Here is a 19,501-nt window from a genome sequence, read left to right on the forward strand (position 1 = left end):
GGTTGTAACCTGCTTGTCTAGTATTTTTGCAATTACACCTGTGATTAAATACATGCAAAAAGTGTAATTTTACTGTCATACTGTGAAACATCAAGGCTAGCAGTTATAGTAATTTGCTGTAGGAATTTGGAGCCAAGTTCCATATTTTGAATTCTGACCACAAGTATCATAGCAACCAAAGAGCCAATCCGGAGTGAGGCTGTTGAAGGCCACGCCCCCTCCCTCCCGCACTGCTGCTTTAGTAGGGAGCAGACACTTAGCAACGATGTCAATCAAACCTGTTGCTAATGTAGGAGCGACTTCAGGGAAAGAATTTGATTTGTCTGTTATTAATGTTCATGTCTTCATTTACTGACACAATAATGCCATACTGTGGAACATTCAAATATGAGGACATGAAATTCCAATTCATTCATTTTCAAAAAGTAAAATGGAACAGTCTTAATTGTTGAACCTGCTTGTTAATGTGAAAATGTGTGTATGTACTTAATATAATCATTTCAAATATTCATCATCAGGCGATTGTGATGTCACCAACTACACAGCAATTTCCTGTAATGAGCTGGTGGGTACATTTACTTTGTCAGTAAAAATCTGCTGCTACTACTACTACTACTGTTCCTACCACTACTAGTACTACTTACTCTTTCTACTACTATCAGCGACAGTAGTGTTTGTTCACCGAGCGGAAGGTTGGTGGTTCGAATTTTTCTACTGGACCTGCTTGTCTCCATGGAGATGTTATTGCTTTGCCAGGAATGCTACAAAATATGGCATTAATTAATATGACATGCCTGTATTCAGTACTACTACTACTACTTTTACTACTACTACTACTTACTCTTACTTTCAGTGGGTAGAGTGTTGGCGGATCCAAAAGTTGCCGGTTCGAATCTCACTTTCGACATAAACATCATTGGTAGAGCGGTCAGATCCACTAATTCACAGGTTGATGGTGCGATTCCAGCTCCACAGATGAATATTGTTGTTGTGTCCTTGTGCAAGATATTTAACCCACTTCCAGGGTCTGTGTACACTGGTGTATGAATGTGTGTGTGAATAAGTGAATGGTTTCTTGATTTAAATCGGTTTGAGCGTCTTGAAGGTGGAAAAGAGCTATACAAAAATGAGCTGATAATTCAGTCATTAGATCTGATTTGTGGTGTGTAAATCTGATCATCAAAGACACCTGGCGACACGTGACTTTTAACTAGAGTAACTATATTTGGAAGACAAAGTACAGTGAATTTTTAATCTTACCATTTTTGCTTTTGTTTTTATTTATTCTGCCATTTTTCCATAATTGCATCTACTCATGTCAGGTGTAACTGTTTAATCCGATTACTCCGGAAGTCAGATAATGATGAGATGTTTAGCGTGCGTAGACATAGACAGCGTGGGAGCCCTGCAGCTTGAGTGAGCGTCTTGAGACTTATAGTGATTTATTGGAGGTGAGCATCCACTGAAAGGTCGACAGCTTCAGCCAGTCGTTTCAGTGTCTGGGAATAGGTGCTGCATTCACTCTGCTCTTGGTTTGATCCTGGGTAAGTCCTGCTGAAGACTGGTTTAATCGTGTTCAACTTCTGGTTTAGTCCTGGTACAGTTCGTGTTCCCATGGATACAGGGATAATCAGCTTTAAAGCTCCAGGTAATAATATCTGACCACCACCAACACTAACTCACACCATATTTATATACAGGCATAAGTACAACAACACTAAACATTGGTCCGAGTGGGTTTCTAACCAGTAAACAATAGAAAGAATTGCTGATAAATATAATATAACAGTGACATATATTGTGTGTGTCTGTGCTGCAGATGTGTAACATCCCGTACCTGAGTGTTCAGCTGGACCTGCTCCTGACTCTGAGAGAACTCCCAGTGTCTATGAACGACCTGCAGCCGGTCAGTTATACACATATTACAGCTACTACTACTACTGCTAATACTTCTACTACTGCTACTGCTGTTACTGTTACTTCTACTACAACTGTTACACGACAACTGCTACTACTATTTCTACTACTATTACTGCTGCTGCTAGTACTGGTTCTTTTACTGCTAACTACTCCTCCTACTACTATCTCTACTTCTATTACAACCTTACTACTCTACTACTGTACTACTCTCTACTGCTTTTAAAACCACTATTCTTTCTTCTCTTCAACCCCCTCCTCCTCCTCCTTCTATTGCTACTACTACTACTACTACTACAACTACTTAGTACTGTTGCTAATACTGCTGCTGCTTATGCTGCTGCGACTATTACTCATACTTTTACTACAACTACTGCTATCACTACTACTACTGCTACAACAACCATCTTCCTCCTCCTACTCCTAATACTACTACTACTACTCCTACTACCACAAACTACTCGTACTGCTGTTTTCTCTATTTCTCGTACTACTGCTGTGACTGTGGCTGGTTTTATTATGTTCTAAAATAACCAGAAACTTGTCAAAACTTCCCAATTAAAGTCAATTTAGCTCAAATTTGCAGTGCATAAATGTATTCTTACTGCCAGACGCTACAACGAAAGACAAAACATGAAAGTAATAATGTGACTGCCAGAGCTTCAAAAATAAGACTTTTCTCCATGAATGGTACAAACTGACGTTAATAACACAGAGTTTCTCCTCTGGTTTAGTTTTACATTTGAAGTAATGGAGGAGCTGATATTTTATATTGTGTTTGGTGCATATTTAAGACTCTTCAGATAACTTACTACTACTACTACTATTACTACTACTACTACTACTGCTACTACTACTACTACTACTACTACTGCTACTACTATTACTACTACTACTACTACTACTACTACTACTACTACTACTACTACTACTATTAATACTACGACTACTAATACTAGTACTACTCCTACTACTACTATTACTACTACTAATTCTACTGCTACTACTACTTCTACTACTATTACTATTACTACTTCTATTCTTCTACTACTAATATTTCTACTACAACTACTATTATTATTACTATTACTACTACTTCTACGACTACTACTTCTACTCTTCTACTACTATTACTATTATTACTACTACTACTACTACTACTACTATTCCTCTACTATTACACTACTACTACTACTATTACTACTACTCTTACTACTACTACTACTACTATTACTACTACTACTATTAATACTATGACTACTACTGCTAGTACTACTCCTACTATTACTATTACTACTACTACTTCTACTCTTCTACTGCTACTATTACTACTGCTACAACTACTATTACTACTACTGCTACTTCTACTCCTCTAGTACTACTACTATTACTATTACTACTTCTACTACTGCTATTGTAACAGTGGCTGGTTTTATAATAGGTAGGGCATCTGGTTTTAAAATCTTTGCATTTATGCTGGTGACCCTTCATGAAAAAGCAGCTGATGTTTAAAAGTATTCTTAAATGTAGTAGTAGTAGTAGTGTTTTTTGTCTTTGTTCAAACTAAATGATCTTCAAACATCACCAGAAACTTGCCAAAACTCACGAGTTGGCGTCAGCTGAAGTTGTGTTTGTGGAGCGTGAACATATTCGTTCTAAATGAGTGAAAAAAGTGTGTACAAAGTGGCATTAATAACAAAGGCTTTCTCCTCTGGTTTAGTTTTGCATTTGAAGTGATGGGGGAGGTATTTCTATTCTGTTTGGTGCTTTGTTAAGAGTCTTCAAATCAGGCGATACTGGAGGACCACTTTGAGACCTCACTTTGCCATGGCGACGCAGACACAGACACATCTTAATCAAATCAAGTCCCCTTTTTGTCGTGGGTGTAAAAACCGAAACAGATTTTATCCTCATCAAATGCCCCACAATAAAAAGCACTTTGAGGTTTTCACACATAACCTGGAAATCAAAAACTAATTTGCGCTCGGTTAAAACAAAACAAACTGCAAATAAATTTTAAGATCTTTCAAAATGCAAAAGGTTTAGGAAATATGTAATCATTCAAAGTTTGTACGGCATAGATCTTTCAGCTTTAGAGCGCACTGAGAAAGCCCGATCTCGTCTGATCTCAGAAGTTAAGCTGCGTTTGTGCTCTTAGGCAAGACACTTCATCCACATTGTGTAGTATGAATAGATATGGAGTGTTGGTTGAAAGGGCAGATGGTGCACACACACATTCATACACCAGTGCACACAGACACTAGGGCAGAGGGAGGGTAAGTGTCTTGCTCAAGGACACAACATCAGCCTTCATAAGTGGGAACTGGAATCGCACCACCAACCTGTGGGTCAGTGGATCTGCCCACTCATAAAGACACAACAACAGTTTGCACTAGAGCACATGTGTCAAACCCAAGGCCCACGGGTCAAATGGGGTCCTCCACATCATTTTATGTGGCCCTCGACAGGGTAAATCAAAAGATATGATGGTCTTAAAATCTCAATTTATCAGGAGATACTCAGTTACACAGCCATATTTTTACATCTAGGCAAATGCATAGGCAACATATGTAACTTGAATAAGTAATAAATAAAGAAACAGGTTTAAAAATTAGTTAGATTTATTTTACATCTGGCCCTTTGAGAGTAGCCATTTTGGTGATGTGGCCCTCGGTGAAAATGTGTTTGACACCCCTGCACTAGAGCCACTGCTGCCTCACTGTGGTACCTTGTTTACCTTCTGAGATCCAACAAGAGCGAGCACAAAAGTGACTTCTAGATTAATATAAAACTTTGAATTAGATATTTTTTTACTTTTGTCACATCCATTTATTTCCTTGTAAAAAACAAACAAAAAAACAAGATACATCCATGTTGTGAAAATACAGTCTCAGAAACTTTCATTTTATACATATTTAAAGAGTTTTTTATATATATATATATTTTTTACGATCTTGTCTCAAACTTCCGCTCTTTCAGCTCCACTGCTTCGGCCCTAATCTCTCGTCTGCAAATGAAGAGAAACAAGAGGCAGAATCTCGGTGGCGTGCTTCGATGAGTGTAGTAGTCATTCCTCACTGTCTCTGCGCACAGCCAAACATATTGTGAGCTGTCGAGAAGGCTCCAAATGATAGATCAGCTATTTCATTACGCTTAGTGTTTTCAGCCTACACGCTTGTACTTAATAAAAAAGCGTAGATCTAAAATGAGATTTCAGATACCCGAGCTGTTGTTATGCTTTGCACCATGTTCAAAATAAAAAATGCTCAGAGTATTTGCAGGTCAGATAAGTCGATGCGCTGAAATAATGTATGTTCTAGCTCTACGTAATCGCTGCAATTTTGAATACTTTTAGAAATAACTTTAATAACTAACTATTCGCCCGTAGCGTCATCAGTCCTTGTATTTATTAAATTATAAGTGTATGCATGTGTCATTGGACAGTGTGAGGTCGACATTTAAAATAGATTGGCCGTAAAATTTTAAAATACATTTGTCCCTCGCTATAATGCTGTTTCGTGATTTTTTTTATTGCAATTTTACATGATTTTTTACACTGTATGAACATGCATTGTGTTCTGCGTCCTGATTGGCTGAGGGACTGTAGATCATTGTCAATCAATCTCCTCTGTGCCGCGTCTCCTGTACAACCAAATTTACATAAATGTTCAGTCGACACTACAGCGGAGCAACGCCAGGACGAAGACGCACGGTCAGAGGAACTGTGAAATACACGTGAGTCACTATTAATTAATTAAACAAGAGAGAAATGTGAGAAAATGTTAATGTCTGTCTGAGAAAGGTGTATAAAGTGTGTGGTGAGGGGTTCTACAGCTGCAAAACATATAGAATAATTGTAAAAAATAAAGCTGACTACTTCGATTTCGCCTATTCCGGGTTAGTTTTAGAACGTAATCCCTGCGATAAACGAGGGACCACTGTAAAGCTTTTTTTTTATTTTTATTTTGGTTGTGTTTATTGCACGGAAAACCTTAAAAAAACATGAACTTACTGTTCATCTCCACAAACCTGACTCTTATTTGGTCTGGATCAGGGGCTCCGCTTGCTTGTTTCCATGGAAATTTCGCTCCTTTGGCTATAAGCTTCCACAGTACGGCGTAAAACTTATGTATCTGCTCCAAACTAATATAGTGACACCTCCAGAAAGTTACATAGTGAGGCTTTAACCAATGAGTTAAAATGGCTTTTGTTTCATCTAAGCATTTATGGAGAATTGTGAAGTGGGCACAACACCATAGCGTGCTTCTTAGATTTGTAGATATGGGGTTGTCTGCAAAGTTTTGAATTTGAACATCTTGCCCACTGCTCCAGACGATTTAAGAATGGGTCAAATGCAATGGACAAAAACATGTTGAAATTCTCTTGGCTTTAAAATATGGTACCACAGACTGACTGATATGTGCTGTTTGTATCTAATTATAAAGTGTTTTATCCTCTGAGGATCAGCAAGTTCAAGGTTAGCATGCTAGTTGCTGTTAGCATTACCATGATGGCAAAACTCTGCGTTTCGGAAACTTGTAAAGAGCTCTTATAAACTCAGAATGTGTAAGGTGAGTGAGGAATAACTCTGGACCACTGCAAACCTTTTGAAGACAGTACAAATCAGAAGTTTTAGCCCAGTTTCACTTTTGGAGTTCGTGCAATCATAATCCCTCCCATTTCGATTTCGTTTCTATCACCCAAGTGAAATTGTGACTTTGCGATTCAAGATTGGAAACAATATTTTCTGTTGTAGACACAAAACCTTCCCTGACAACCACAATTGGGAGACTGCAAAATAGATACAGAGGAATGGAAAACATCTCAAGAGTAGAGTTTTTATACTAACTGGTATTTACTGAAAATTGTACACAGACTATAGCAGTACACAACTGCAGTTTGCCTCCAAACTCCAAACTAGGTGTGGGCTTCTAGTTATGAGCAATAGCAGTGATTTTTGTTTTCATCTGATCCCAAAAAATACTATCATGATATTGACCTGAAGTAATACTATCGTGATATCAATCTGATAACAAATAATAATATAGCAAGTATCGTGATATTGATTGAAATTCTGTGACACTGATGTGAAGTGATATCACGATATTGACATGAAATATCATATTACTAATCAGATACAAGTAATACATAGTGACTATCCTGATATTAATCGAATAAAATCACAATATTATTCATGATAATGTTTGAAGTGTCATGATATCGATCCAATTCAAAGCAAACCAATAACAAGTGTCGCGATAGTGAGCTGGCACCATAGCATGTATCACGATATCGATCAACAATATGTGATATCATTTGAAGAATCATGATATTGAATTTATGTCAAGTACTAGTATAGAGAATATTATGATATTGGTCAAGTGATATCGTGATATTGATTGAATTATTGTGATATTGCTCTGATATTGATATAAATTAAGTGATATCCTGGTATTGATTGAAGCATTGTGATATCAGCTAGATACCAAGAAGTACTATGAGCAGTATCATGATAATGATTGATTGATATTGTCATATTGATTGAAGTATCGTGATATTAATCCTATACAAGCAATACTATGGCACGTATCGTGATATTGATCCAATACTGATACCAGTGAGTACTAAATGCTTTGAAACTCCTCTTCTATAAAAATTATCTCGATGTCTTTATCTTTGCACTATCTCAGCTTGAACTGATGTAAAATATATGTACACTTAACCTTTTTCCAGATTCAAGATGTTATTGTCATAGAAAAACAACAAAATGATGTTTAGAGCATGAAACACAGCATAGTTTTGATGTAAAGTGCAATACCAACGGTGCAAGAGCCCACCCTGTAATCCCCATGAATAACCCCAGTGTAAACATAACACAATGACATTCAGTGCAGCATATACAATAAACATATTATCAGAAAACTGTATTTTTGTAGAGATTTTAAGTATAGATATTTTTACAAAAGAATTTTATACTTTTACTGTACTATACTTCTGCTCTATACTTTTACTCAGTATCGATTCAGTATTGATATATCAATATTTTGGTATCATTATTCAGATCATGAATTAGCTGACTTACTACTGTCAAAAAACATGTGATTAATTGGCTATGAATAGTTTACAAAGAACTTCTAAACAACTAACTAGTACTTATTAACAAATAAACATTTCACTAAGGACCCAAACTGTTAAAACAAAAAAAGTACAATGCTAGCTTTCTTCATAATACCCATTTTTCTCCTCTTTTCACTGCAGTTGTCCCTTTGGTAGGATGTGCAGTTTTATTAAACCTGACCATATGGTGGGGTATTGTAGCTCACTGACATAGCATTAATTTTATTTGAAAGATCTTTGTTGAAGGCTGCAGTTCCCCGTATCATTTCCTCCCCTAATGCATTTGGCAAAGGCTAAAATCAGCCCTGTGTTTTTGTTTTTCAATTGAGCGCTGGTTAAACAGTGGAAAATGGCCATATTCTAAAGGGAGATTTGTACATGACACAGATGCATACTAAATACCAATGAACAGCACGGCTCTCATTAACATTCATTATATGAGGTTAGATGAGGTGCTCGGGTAAAATGGAGGATATGGAATTATCAGGAGAGGTGGGCAGTATGTCACATGGAGGTACGAAAATATAAGACCCAAAATGCAAAACTGTGAAATAATAATATCTGATAACTTTAATCATCAAAATAGCACCAAACTTTCCAAATTCCAAACTTTGAAGAAAATAATAAAAAATTAAATAAAAAAAAACAACAACAATTGAGCTTCACCAACTACAACACCTATTTTTTGCAATTCTCTATATCTTCTTTTCACACTTACAAATTTCTAGTGCTAGCATTCTCCTCTGCGTGTCCAACTTCCCCCTTCCAAAATCACAGAAATATCACATATACACACACACGTCGTACACACACACACGCAACACAGACTTGCCACATACAATTGTAAATAGCTATTATGTCGATAAACCATGTTATGTCTTGTGATGTTCAGGTATATCTTGATATTTTTTTTATATGTCTTGGTGCATCTTAGTATATCTTGACATGTCTTGGTAGATCTTGATATGTCTTGGTAGATCTTGGTTTGTCTTAGTATATGTTGGTATGTCTGGGTATGTCTTAGTATACAGTATCTTGATATGTCTTAATATGTCCCAGTATGTCTTGGTATGTCTTAGTATATCTTGATATGTCTTGAATTTTCTTGGTATGGTTTATATTTATTATGCCTCAAAACAAGACGCTTAATTCTCCGTGTGGTAGGAAGCACATGTAGGAAATGATTGCTTGACTATAGTTGATTCCCTGCCTAGTTCTATCAAATGCATTGCTTATGTCTTGTAAACATAGACTGTACATATAAATGGACATAACTAAACTGCTAGTCTTCACGTTCCAAATATGAAGTGATCATGAGCGTGCCTCTGATTCCAATTCATTTTCTATTGAAAAAGTGTCACCCCTCTCTCCGTAACTGCTGCTGTCAGGCTCATCATTGTGGTCTTAAAATGTTCCTGGTATTTTTATTTGATTGATTTTATGAACATTAATAACAGACAAATCAGGCACCTTCTTTCTCTGAGGTCGCTCCTACTGGCGCTAGCAACAAGTTTGTTTGACAGCGTTGTGCCCATCTGTGGCTGGAATTCCAAATATGTAACTCGGCTCCAAATTCACGCCTCCAACTGCTAGCCTCGATGAGCTTCATTTGACTGGATGCTATGGGCAATGTCACACTCTCTTACCCCACTTGTTTACACAGTCTATGATTGTAAACTAATCATGAAACCCTCTGTTCTCACTATAATCCTAACATTAAAAATCTGGCTCTCCTTGTGTGTTTGTGTTTCAGCTGATTAACCAGAAGATCCGGATGTGCCAGCAGCTCTATAACTCCCGCTCCTTTGTGTCTGTGCTGGAATATCTCCTGGCCATCGGGAACTACCTCAACGAGAACGCAGGCAAAGAGAAAGCCAAAGGAATCCGCCTCTCAAGCTTAACTAAAGTACGCCTCACCCTCCTGACTAAGGCTGCCAAACGTATTGGAAATCAGATACTAATTGAAAGTCACATCCACAGGACAGAAATGAACCTTTCCTGAATATCTTTAGAATGATCTTGGATAATGATCTATGTAATATATCTTACATCGTCCAGTAGGTTCCACGGACCACTATGGAACCTACTGGGCGATATAAGATATATTACACAGATATAAGGCCACATGGTAATATAAAAGAAAGTACTTCGATTTAATGTTGAAAATCACATCCAATTGACTAAAGAAAGAGTACTTGAGTATCAAACCTGTTCCTTAGTATCAAAATCGAGTTTGAAATTAGCAGCGTGACACTTCTTCTGACCTCTTTACCTCCTCCTCTTCCTCCTCCCTGTACCCCATGCTCTCTCTTCCTCCTCTCTGCCTTAGCCTGAGCTCCAGCCCTGGGTAATGCCTCTCCTCATTGACCTCACAGGTTTCTGGATGTGCTAGTTTGAGTTCTTCTGGTGTTTTGGTGGTTCAGGTTCACACAGGTCAGTTTGAGAGCAGAGCCTTGGGGGCAGAGGTCTCATACTCTGCAGCGGATAATTGTGATCAGAGGTTTCGTTAGTTTTGTTTTCTTAGGTGTGGATCACGTCACCTTGTTTCAAAATCAAGAAATCTGCGGTACGATCTCCAGCTCCAACCAGTGTCTGTTGAGCAAGGCACTATTTATTGATGCTTTGCAGTGACATCGCGCTGGTGGTGTTCCGCATGTATTTCTATCACAGAATATTCATTAGTTACCATGGCGACACAAAGCACTCATTAGCAATCAAAGCCAAAAAATGGATTTAAACAGCACATTTCCAGGAGCCTGTGATTAATGACGTTTGCGTTTCAACAAAAAGGTGAGAGTGGCTAACTGAAAAACGGTTGGCTAATGCTAGCTAGCTTGTGACTGTAATGTTATTTGAGAGAGATGTGTTTAACAGCACAAATCAGCTCACCTGGTGTAGTTTCAGCTCAGTCAGTTCTTTATGGTCAAATTGTGTTATAATAAAGTCTAATATGAGTTACAGAGCTTCAGACAGAGTAGAGCCAAAGTATAAATAAATGAACAGGCCATAGGCACAGTTTAGTCACACTTTAGTCTAACTTGGGCAGAGGCCAGATTGATAAATGCACCACTCCAGATTTTAGTGTGGGATAGCTCTCGTTAAAGGTCTTATATTACACAAAATGGACTCTTGTGAACTTTAAGCCATGTTATAATGTTGTTACCTCCTCAAAAACATCCCCAGAGTTGTGTTTTGTTTCATTCACACATGTTTGAGTAACACTTTATTATTAGTCTGTCGACATCTCCAAAGCTCAAAATGCTCTGTTCCACCTTGTGATGTCATGTAGTGGTAGTTTTCAAGTTAACAGATACCTTCTACCTTTAGCTCAATAGATATTCCAGAGCTGAAATGATCCAAACGATTGTAGTGAAGGTGTTTGGAGTTTAAAAACACAGTGGAGCACTTCCTGTATTACAGCATGACATCACAAAGTGGAACAGAGCGTTTTCTGTTTGAGAGAAGAACTAAAATTGCAGGTTTTGTGTGTTAAACTTTAAAGCATCACAAAAGCAGAGAGCGCCCAGAAACCAAACTTTTTGTTAAATCCAGATTCGAGAAATGAAATGCACAAAATGCTTCCTTCCTCGGCCATCTTGATTTCATCTTGGTAAACACTGCTATTGACTGCGTAAGCCTCATAACAGTTTTTTATGTGAGAAGTTACTCGTTGTCTGTATAGTTTGATCTGCTTGTGCATTCTTGCCACAAACCCACTCGATGTTGACGCTCTGCTGGGAGCCTTCAGAGCTCAGAGTGAGAGGTCCTGTTCAGTTTAATGAAGCAGGGCCCTGGTTCTTCCACTGAGACGCTCCCATGGAATTGAAACCTGTAAACAGTTTCAGCTCCGAATTAAAGGCGGACACTCCAGGAGAAAAGTCATCTCCCTTCTCTTATTGTTAATGCTTAGAGACGTTTGTGTTTATTATCAGACACGAGCTTGTATGAGGAATGAAAACTATGGTAATTCCCCAGTGCGTTTCCTCCATGTTTTTGAGCAAAATGTGTCTTGTCCCAGTCCAGATATAGAGTACGAGCAGCTCTTGAGCTCAGGATAAGTTTATTGTGTTTATGACTCTCATTAAGGACGACAGTAGCTCAGTTGGTAGAACGTTTGTCCACTGATTTGAAGTTGGCGGTTCAAATCCCACTCTCAACATAAAAAAAAGAAGAAAAAAAAATCATTGGTAGGGCTCTGGATCACAGGTTGGTGGTGCAATTCTGGCTCCCACAGATGAATGCTGTCATTGTGTCCTTTGGCAAGACACTTAAACCATCTTGCCCCTGAATGTGTGAGTGGTTCCTGGATTTTAAGTGCTTTGAAGGTGGAAAAGCACTATTTAAATATGTGACCATAATTAGAAAATGTTTTATTGTCAGATAATCAGGAAGCACACGTTAGAATGCCAGTTATTGTTAGCTTTACTGTCACGGCAAAACTCCGCTCTTGTGTCTGACAGTTGTGGAAAGTGCTTATAAACTCATCTCGGTGAGTAATTAGGATGTTTGGAATGCATAAGGTAAGTGAGGAATAACTTTGGACCACTGCAAACTGTAAAAATCAGGTACGGCGCCTTTAATTAAGGGATGAATTATTTTGTATACTTACTTAAAGATGCACTATGTAACATTTCTGCTCGTCTCTATGGGTATATTACTGCCTTGCCTGAGTGTTCCGCAGTATATCATTAAAGTTATCTCTACTCTGAGCAGTCCATCAGTGGCTGCTGAGGTTTTTCCCGTCACAGATTGGGGAGATTGAATAAATAATAGGGATTTTCTGAGCCAATATTTGTCTTTGCTGCTGTGGCGGATCACTGATATTCCACAGCAACGCTCACAAAAGAGTTCAGGAGTTAACTTTCACTTCTAGACAAAATAATAACAAAGACTGTGTCCGAACGTCGCTACACTACATTATCGCCTACTTAGGGCACTATATAGGGGTGACGCCATTTTGAGTGGTGTCCAGATGTCCAGTTGGTGAGAAAATAGTACATTCAAAATTTCCCACAATACTCCTTGAAAAGTAGTGGAGGAGACTTATAAAAACACCAGCAGACATCAACAGGACAGATGTTTAACTGGACCCAACACGACTGAATGAAAGCAGATAGAAGCGCTGCTTTACTGCACTGTTGATCCTGTTTATGCATGTGTGAAGTTGTTAGAGTTAGCTGCTTACCTCAGCTTGAACTGTTAAGAGTGATAATTTCCACACCTCAAACAAAAGCTGATGAATCCAGTCAGTTTACGCTAGACCGAGCTTGACAAAAACGCGTAGTTATTATTAGTCCGTAGTCCAATTTGATCATTATTTATGACAGAAATCATGTCATTATGTCACTCAAAAGTAGCGAGCTGCATGTCTGAATCGCTCTGTGAATGACTCATACACTGCATATATAAATGGACATAGCTAACCTGCTAGCTGCCATGTTCCAAACAGGAAATGAGCATGGGCGCGCCTCCGGATCCATCGATTCTGGCTCCAATTCACTTTATATTAGAAACCGTCACCCCTCTCTGTTTTGCTCTCTTCTATTTAATCTCTTTTCTATTTTAACTCAGTAGAAAAATATTGGCCAAATTTTCCGGTATTGGAATCGATGTATCATTCTTCCCTACACCTGGTAGACACAGTTTACTGTTGGTTGGGGAAACTCGTAAAAGACAGTCTGAATCTAAGCTGTTATTACTGCAGCATTACACACATATTTGTAGATATTATACATTTGATGCTAACCCTGTTGTCCCTCTTCTCAGACAGGACAGCTCAGGGGTAAAGACAGAGACTACACACTGCTCCATGCTTTGGTGGAGCAGATCCTATGGCACCAGCCCGCGCTCACCTCCTTCACTGAGGAGCTGGCAGAGTTTGAAACCGACCCAGGAGGTAAAATTAAAATGAGATTGAAACAAAACTGAGTTGATTCAATTTTATAAAATGTGTGACTTAATCACAGGTGGATGGAAGTACTCAATTTTGTTACTTCAGTAAAAGTACAGATACTGGAACAAAAAAATAAATAAATAAATAAAATCAAGTAAAAAAATAAAAAAATAAAAGTAACAGTCACATTAAAAAATCTACTTAGGTAAAAGTATTAAAGTACCCATTTAAAAATGTATAAAGTAGAAGTATTTCGCGCAGATTTTGATTTCTTATAAGGCTGTGATTTTGTTGTAAATGTAGTGAGTTTGATAAAGAATTTAATCAAGTTGTTTTTTTGTTTTTTTTCTTTTTGTAGTTTTATTTGTATATGTTTGTTTGCTAAAATTATGAACATGATAAAAATAAACCCTCAGACTTTGCAGCAGGTCTCAGACAATAATAAAAAATACTTTTACTTTTCAGTCCAGTTCAAAAATGTAATGGAGTAGAAAATACAGATACTGCTCTAAAATGTAGTGAAGTAAAAGTAAAAAACTATCCCTTTTAAAATTGACTTAAGTAAAGTACAAATGTCTAAAATGTATACTCAGGTACAGTACTTTTTTACTACTTCTTCTTACTACTTTCACTTCATTCCGTCACTGGATTTAATAATTTCACTTATTTGTTTCTTTTGTTTATTTTCTTTGACAGCCTCCATCAAAGGTCTGACAGCAGAAGTAGATGGTGAGTAACATTTTACTATTGCTAAATCACACTGAATAAATATTTGATCGCATTGTGAGCTGAACTGAGCTGATGCAAAACAGATCAGAATCAGACTTCCGGAATAATTTTACTTTTGACATTTATTTATTGAAAATCCAGTTTGAGCTGCTGACTTAAGGGGCTCATATTACACTGTTTTATGATCTATGTTATAATGTTGTTTCCTCATCAAAAACAGACCTGGAGTTGTGTTTTGTTTCATTCACACATGTTTAACACACGAACCCTGCATATTTAGGCTGAATTCTTCTCCCAAACAGGAAACCGTCAGTTCCACCTTGTGATGTCATAACATAATACAGGAAGTGCTCCATTGTGTTTTTAAACTCCACACACCTTCACTAGAATCGTTTGGATGATTTCAAACCTGGAATTGCCAATCTCTACTCAACCAAAGGTAAAATGTAGCTGTTAACTTAACTACCACTCCATGACATCACAAGGTGGAACAGAGCATTTTGAGCTTTGGAGATGTAGACAGATTAATATAGAGTGTTACTCAAACATGTGTGAATGGAACAAAACACAACTCTAGGTCTGTTTGTGACGAGGAAACAACATTATAACAGATCAGAAAATAGCATAATATTGGCCCTTTAACATTGACCACACTCTGCATTTCTGTAGTTCTGAAAAATGAGTTGCAGAAAATCATCCAGTACCGAAAGGCGTCCAAGAAGAGGAAACTGGGAGACGCACACCCAAACTTCTTAAAAGACTTGAAGGTGAACTTTGAATAAAATTATTAAATACACAAAGGCTACAAAGGCTTTCTTAGTACTGTATGAAAGAGATTTTAAGATTACCAGTTTCATTTTGTGAAAAACCGCAATATTTCCTCAGTGTTTGGCTATTTGTTTGCAGTACCATTCCAAAAAAGTCACTTATTTCTTTTTTCATTATTAAAGCCTCACTGTGTAACTTCTTAGCCAAAAATAAATAAATCATGTTTTTTTGTTCATTTAGGTTGTGTTTATTGAACTGAAAATTGAAAATAACTCCTAAAATTGCTTATTCCATGGAAATGCTGTTTCTTTGGCTCTAATATTCCACAGTATGGCATAAAAAGTTATCTGGTTTTAGCTTTGTATTTTCCCCCTCCAGAATATTACACAGTGTTGCTTTAAGTTCTGTGTTTATAAACTGTAGATTAGGCCCATCTATGTTTAAAATGAAGCAAATTTTTTATACCAAAATGTTGTCTCGCTGCTTTTGTTTTTCAATTTGGCGAAAAAACTTGGTCTCCACCATCATCTTCTGTGTTAATGAGAGATTATGTTATCTTCTTAATTTGTTTAACTTCAGACTGTGATTGACAAGTACCAGTCAGACCTCTCCACTCTGACGAAGACGTGTGAGGAGATGAAGAAACTCTACTCTGCCATTCTGGTAAATATCACTTACTAGTTCTGTGTGTCAGAGATGGATGGGCCCCTCCTCAGTGCTCCTTTTCCTCCTGGTTTATTTTGTCAGCTTATCTCCCAAACCTACGCTACATGCATATGGTAAACAGGGGAGAGACGCCAAGGTTACGATTTTTCCCGCTCGCAACCTTGAAAACTCAAATCACGAATGAAATCACAGTATAAGCAACCTTAGGCCTGATCTTTTAAAGCAGATCTACAGGGCAAAATGGAGTTTTTACAGCTTTTATTAATGTTCAGTCCCTGTTTTCACACGCACACTGCTCTGTACTTACTTCATTCTTCAATTTTATTTTCTTAATCGATGATACATGTAGGATTTGGTAGTGTCGCGTAGTCATTTTGGTACAGATTTTAAAAAATGCTACTCGCTCTCATGAACTGCAGTTTTCCATAGTTGTCATCTTCCATTGAGCACCGCAGTGAAAATGCCCAAATTATAATATGATCCACAGGTGTCATAGATTATAAGAGCAGATACAAGCACAATATATCTGCTTTAAAGGGTCTGTAGCTTATATTTTGTATTTGAGCAACATTTGTCTTACCCCAATATAGTTACAGTGTATAAGCAGCTCTTGAGGTCAAAATAAGTGTGCTGTGTACTCTCTCCATCTGCTTGGAAAGTATAAGGTCAGTTAGGAATAACTTTGGAAAACTGCAAACAGCTTTTATCCCATGTTTTTTAAGACTGTACAAAAAGGGTCAGCACCTTTAAATGTTTTTATGATGAGGCAAATTTAGACATTGTTTAAGTTTTAGTCCTGCAAATCCTCCCCCAGAACTGTTACAAAAGTTCACCTTTAAATATTCTACGCCATAGGATACAGTTAAGCAAAACTAGTCAACTATATCACGTTTACTATTCTGAATTCAAGTTGTATAAATCTGTGGTAGTTTGCATGAGATCCAGAATACTCACTTACGAAGATATGAGTCTGATCTCTAGACTGTATATAAATGGACATAGCTAACCTGCTAATGGCTGTGTCTCAAATATGTAGTGATCATGGCCGTGCTTCTGGCTTCATCGAGTCTGGAACCAATTCACTTTCTATTGAAAAACTGTTGCCCCTCTTTCTGTAAATGCTGCTGTCAGACTTGTCATGTTGGTCTTAAAATGTTCGTATTAACCTGCTCCACATGATCCTCGTATTTATTTCGCTATTGTGTCTGTAAATTAAGATATGAACATTAATAACAGGCAAATCAGGCAACTTCTTTCCCAGAGGTCACTCCCGCTAGTGTTAGCAATAGGTTTGATTGACACAGTTACTAAGCAACGGCTCCCTGCTAAACCAGTGGTGCGGGCGGAAAGGGGTGTTACCTTCAACAGCCTCACTCTGGATTGGCTCTTTGGTTGCTATGATACTCCAAATCTGAAACTTGGCTCCAAATTCGCCCCTGTAACTGCTCTTGCCTCGATGAGCTTCAACTGTAAAAAAAAAAAAAAAAAATACAGGGTGATATCATTGCAGATTTGCCAGACGATGTGGCAGTATTAAATGCATAGTCTTCTTTTATCACTCCTGTCTGAGTAAAACCAGTGCACTTCTGAGCTCACCAGCCTGCTCACATCAGGTTTACAGAGCCCGGACTCACTTCTGACATTTTAACTGTCTGCTCCTCCTCTACTGCATGAAAACAAAATAATCCATATCACAGGACTAACTTTTCTCACATAGATCGTATTTTTAACTCAGAAAGATCCATCATAAAAGAGGGAGGAGGAGGAAGAGAGAGACAGAAAGAGAGGACAGGAGAATGGGAGAAAGAAAGAGTGGAAATGAGGGAGGGATGACGTTGAGACAGTGAAAGAGAGGGGTTGTAAAGGAGGGGTAAGACAGAAGAGGGGGATGGAAGGAGGGAAAGGGGAGGGGGAGTGGGTAAAGAGGTAATTAGAAAGAGAGAGAGAATGATATGAGAGTGGTATGAGAGAATGAAAGGGAGAAAGTGATAGTGGAAGTAACATAAGAGGGAAGGAGGGGTGGGATGTAGCAAGAAGACACAGAGTGGAGGGACAGAAAATGAGAGAGGGAAGGGGTAAGAGAGGGATGAGAAAGAGAAAGAGTGTGGGAGATCTTCTGCCCTATTTTACATTTGGGTTTTCATCAAAGCAGGAGATTAGAATGATCACTCCTCTGGGCTGGAGGGTGTGAAGAGAGAGTGGACTGTACTTCTAATAGTTTTAAATGGTAAGCAGCATAAAGTGTGAACTAACAAAGTTCTGTAAACCTTTTAGTCAAATTGGACTCATTTTTGGATATTTGAATGCACTGATGGAAAGCATTCTGGTTCAGTTGTTACTGTTGTAAAACTATATGGCACAATTCATAAGCAAGACAAATTCTGCATGTATGTTATTGTTCCAGCACAAACTGACCAGAGGGAAGACACCTGTGCGTTTCTCTCAGCTGGATTTAACTAAAGTTTGATTTTTCGTCTTGTTTCATTGTCGTGATGCTTCGACGTGTCTTTGTGTGAATGCTATGGTCATTGTTTCCAACCACTTTCTGCCAGAGCCATCCTAGACTGATGTAAAACTCTATTCAGAGGGATGCTCATATCAGTCTGGAGAGAGGCACGTTACCATGTATAGAGCTGAAAGTAGAAAGTGGAGAACCTAAATAAAACCTACCCAGACACAGGTAGAACATGCAAACTCCCCACCTGGTCTAGGAATCCACCTCTACTTATCCACTAATGCAAAGGATTAATAAGCTTCATTGTGCAGAGACAGGACCAGCATTCCAAGGTTTTTCATTCATACATATTTTCTAGTTATACAATAGCCTACCTTTCTAGAAATATTTTTAGAAACTAGAAAAACCTTCTCTGAGTCTTAGACAAACTGTATTTATTCACATGGGGAATTATTTGGACACAGTAGCTCACACATTACAATACAGAATAAAAATAAACAGTAACAAAAAATCAAATAATAAAAAAATTAACGTAGCAAAACGGCAAACACGAGATGTCAGACTGTTTCATCACAGCTGTTGTGACGCCGACCCCAGCCCCAGCTCTGTCTGTGTTCCTCCCCTAAGTTCAGTGTCACCTTAGTGCTTAATGTGAGTTTTATTGAAATTATTGCAGCAGATTTGGCCTTTAAACAAAGCCATTTGACCTTTCCCTGTGTCTCCCTTTGGGCACAGACCATGCATATTTATTAAACCCCTGTGTTCAACCTAAATAGAATCAAAAGTCATTCTGTGCTTTGCCAAACATCAACAAAATACATAAGTAAATACAAAAAAAATCTAGTGGAAACTGCTGTTTTATCCTTTGGGAAGACACTTCACTTTTAACCATTTGGAATTTGCCAATCAATCAACCAGAAACTTACCTTACATTGATTCAGTTACAGATCTTTGTT

The 19,501-nt window shown here is 37.9% G+C and overlaps 1 protein-coding gene across 1 annotated transcript in view; it reads left to right on the forward strand.

Annotated features, from left to right (window-relative positions):
• Positions 1-19,501, forward strand: part of LOC117374001 (uncharacterized) — a 65,794-nt gene that overhangs the window by 37,653 nt on the left and 8,640 nt on the right. Inside the window, exons 11-16 of the mRNA XM_033970135.2 lie at positions 1,820-1,906; positions 9,788-9,940; positions 13,801-13,930; positions 14,624-14,656; positions 15,326-15,423; positions 16,004-16,087. Of these exons, the coding sequence (XP_033826026.1) occupies positions 1,820-1,906; positions 9,788-9,940; positions 13,801-13,930; positions 14,624-14,656; positions 15,326-15,423; positions 16,004-16,087 (585 nt within the window). The remainder of the gene's footprint in view (positions 1-1,819; positions 1,907-9,787; positions 9,941-13,800; positions 13,931-14,623; positions 14,657-15,325; positions 15,424-16,003; positions 16,088-19,501) is intronic.

Source organism: Periophthalmus magnuspinnatus, chromosome 7, assembly GCF_009829125.3.
Source record: "Periophthalmus magnuspinnatus isolate fPerMag1 chromosome 7, fPerMag1.2.pri, whole genome shotgun sequence".
Lineage (NCBI taxonomy): Eukaryota > Metazoa > Chordata > Actinopteri > Gobiiformes > Gobiidae > Periophthalmus > Periophthalmus magnuspinnatus.